This window comes from Lolium rigidum, chromosome 3 (genome assembly GCF_022539505.1).
Source record: "Lolium rigidum isolate FL_2022 chromosome 3, APGP_CSIRO_Lrig_0.1, whole genome shotgun sequence".
In the NCBI taxonomy this organism is placed as follows: domain Eukaryota; kingdom Viridiplantae; phylum Streptophyta; class Magnoliopsida; order Poales; family Poaceae; genus Lolium; species Lolium rigidum.
The window spans coordinates 370,413,814-370,415,865 of NC_061510.1; the positions used below are offsets into that span (position 1 = coordinate 370,413,814).

General features: G+C 49.8%; 1 protein-coding gene across 1 annotated transcript; it reads right to left on the reverse strand.

Moving 5' to 3' along the window:
- Window positions 1-579: 579 nt before the first annotated feature.
- LOC124697416 lies at window positions 580-1,473 on the reverse strand. Its single transcript, XM_047230009.1, has 3 exons — window positions 1,116-1,473; window positions 784-1,027; window positions 580-698 (listed from the first exon to the last, which is right to left on the reverse strand). The coding sequence occupies exons 1-3, from the start codon at window positions 1,326-1,328 to the stop codon at window positions 580-582; spliced, it is 576 nt and encodes a 191-aa protein (XP_047085965.1). The 5' UTR covers window positions 1,329-1,473.
- Between the last annotated feature and the right edge of the window lie 579 nt (window positions 1,474-2,052).

Sequence of the window (2,052 nt, forward strand, 5' to 3'; positions counted from 1 at the left end):
GCTCGCCTGTGAAAAGCTGCAGAAGAACTTGTCGGAGAACTCGTCGTATCTCACAACACCACTTCGTGATCCTATCCGTGAAGAAGCAAATGCTGGAACACACAACGTATGCAAGCTTACTACTACGGATGAAGAACCGGCATGATCAAGATGATATGCATGACATGGCAAGGATGATGCGGTGCAACTTATCCATATTAAGCGGGATCGAAACCCCGGACAAACAAATTAGGTTGGAGTTGCATACCTACCGTCAAATTTAATTGTTGGTTAGCATGGGATAGCATGGCAAGGATGAGCTACTTCAATATTAAACGGAGCGGGGAAACCGTAGTCGGTATCCGAAATACTCCGCATTTAATTATTAGGTGCGATGCAAACTATAACGCAACAACATGATGCGGGATGCAAACAAATATATGGATGACATAATCATGTTCCTTGCATTTTTCTGATCAAAATTCATATACAACACTTTTTATTTCGAGTTATGGTTTAGAAAATATGATTCAAACCATTTTGCAAAAAAAGAGATAAACAGAAATAAAATAGATGAGGGGATCTGGACGTGATGGGCTGCTACCTGCCGCGCCGGCGCAGGTGGTGCTGGTGGGCCGGACTAGTGAGGAGATGCAGCCTGGCACGCTGGCCCGCGACGTTGGCTCCAGATGGATCTGGGTCGAAGCCCATCAACAGATCTGAGATGAAACAAAAAGTGGGATTAATTCGCCTCCCATAGGATTTGAACACACCATCTGCAGCGTGAGGGATCAAGGAACTAACCACTGCGCTGCAGTTCAGATCGTGTCAATAGAAAGACTTGTGGCAACTTGACCCAACAAAGACTGGGACGAGTTTGGAGGACTGCAGCCATGGCGGGAGGGAGATCAGGTCCAACATCAATCCATCGATTCAGGGCGAACGAGGAAGGGGAAACTGGCGTCGGGGTTGCGGCTGACCGTGGGGAAGCCAATGGTGGCGATACGGAGTCCAGGGGGGTCGCCGGAGCATCACCGGCGTCGAGCTCCTACACGGGTTAATGGAGGTCAACATGGGAAGAGCTACGGAGAACGAAAAGGAAGGGGGAAACCGGCCTCGGAGATGCGCACGGTCACCTGGAATGTGTGGACGTGCTCGGAAGGGTTGGTGGAGGTCGGAGGCGGCCGGAATTGAGGATTATCTCGCCGGAGACGGAGGAGGAATCGGCGAATTTGCCGTTGATTGAGCGAGCCCCGGTTCGATTCCTTGAACGGAGATGGAGAGGACGACGAGGCGGATCTTCTAGTGGCTTCGGTTCGTCGAGGGGCGGCCGGTAGCGGCGGCGCCATGGTGCGGTGGAGGTGGTACTGTGGGACTTTTCCCCTTGGTTTCGTTCATAGAGAAGGAGAAAAAGTGAGAGGAGATGGAGGCGGCGCGAGGGAGGAGAAGAGGAGGCGAGCTAGGGTTTGCACAGGAAGATAAAGAGGAGGGGGAGCATGTGGTGGAGGTGCGTTGGTGGTGCGGTGTGACGTCTGCGCGCACGAGGCTCGTGCTCTCGCTCTCAGCCGAGGACGAAGGAGATGGGGGAGGCCGAAGGGGTATGCGGGCTCGTGGACTTGGGCCAGAAGAGGAAGGAGGGAAAAAGAGGTGGGCCGCGGAAAGAGAGGGGAGAGGCAGGCCGGAGGGAGATGGCCCAGGTTAGGGGAGAGGGGATTTTGCTTTATAAAAACGTTTTCTCTTTAATTTGAAAACTGGTTCAGAAATCCTTTTCAAATAAAACCCAACAGCAGAGTTTAATTTGGAATTTCAAACATTTTAAATAGTTGATATATTTTATAGTTTTGGTTTTATAGTTTGTTAAAGAATAGAAGGCGGAGGGTTTATTATACAAACCACATGGGAGGTTAAAGCTCAAATAGTTTTTATTAAAAATAGTTTTTATTTGATAGAAACTTGTGGATGATATGATGCATGATGCATGATGATGCACAAAGGAAAAACAACAAACTATTCTAATAGGGTGCTACCCTGGGCCGTTACAAGCGCCTTGTCCGTGTCTTGCCACAGTGGTGG

Bases quoted from the DNA above. Each gene is read 5' to 3' on its own strand.
- LOC124697416 (XM_047230009.1), bottom strand. From the start codon at position 1,328: ATGGCGCCGCCGCTACCGGCCGCCCCTCGACGAACCGAAGCCACTAGA. The intron at 1,028-1,115 runs GTGACCGTGCGC...TAACCCGTGTAG, and splicing joins AGCACGTCCACACATTCCAG to GAGCTCGACGCCGGTGATGC. The intron at 699-783 runs GTTAGTTCCTTG...GTTTCATCTCAG, and splicing joins ATCTGAACTGCAGCGCAGTG to ATCTGTTGATGGGCTTCGAC.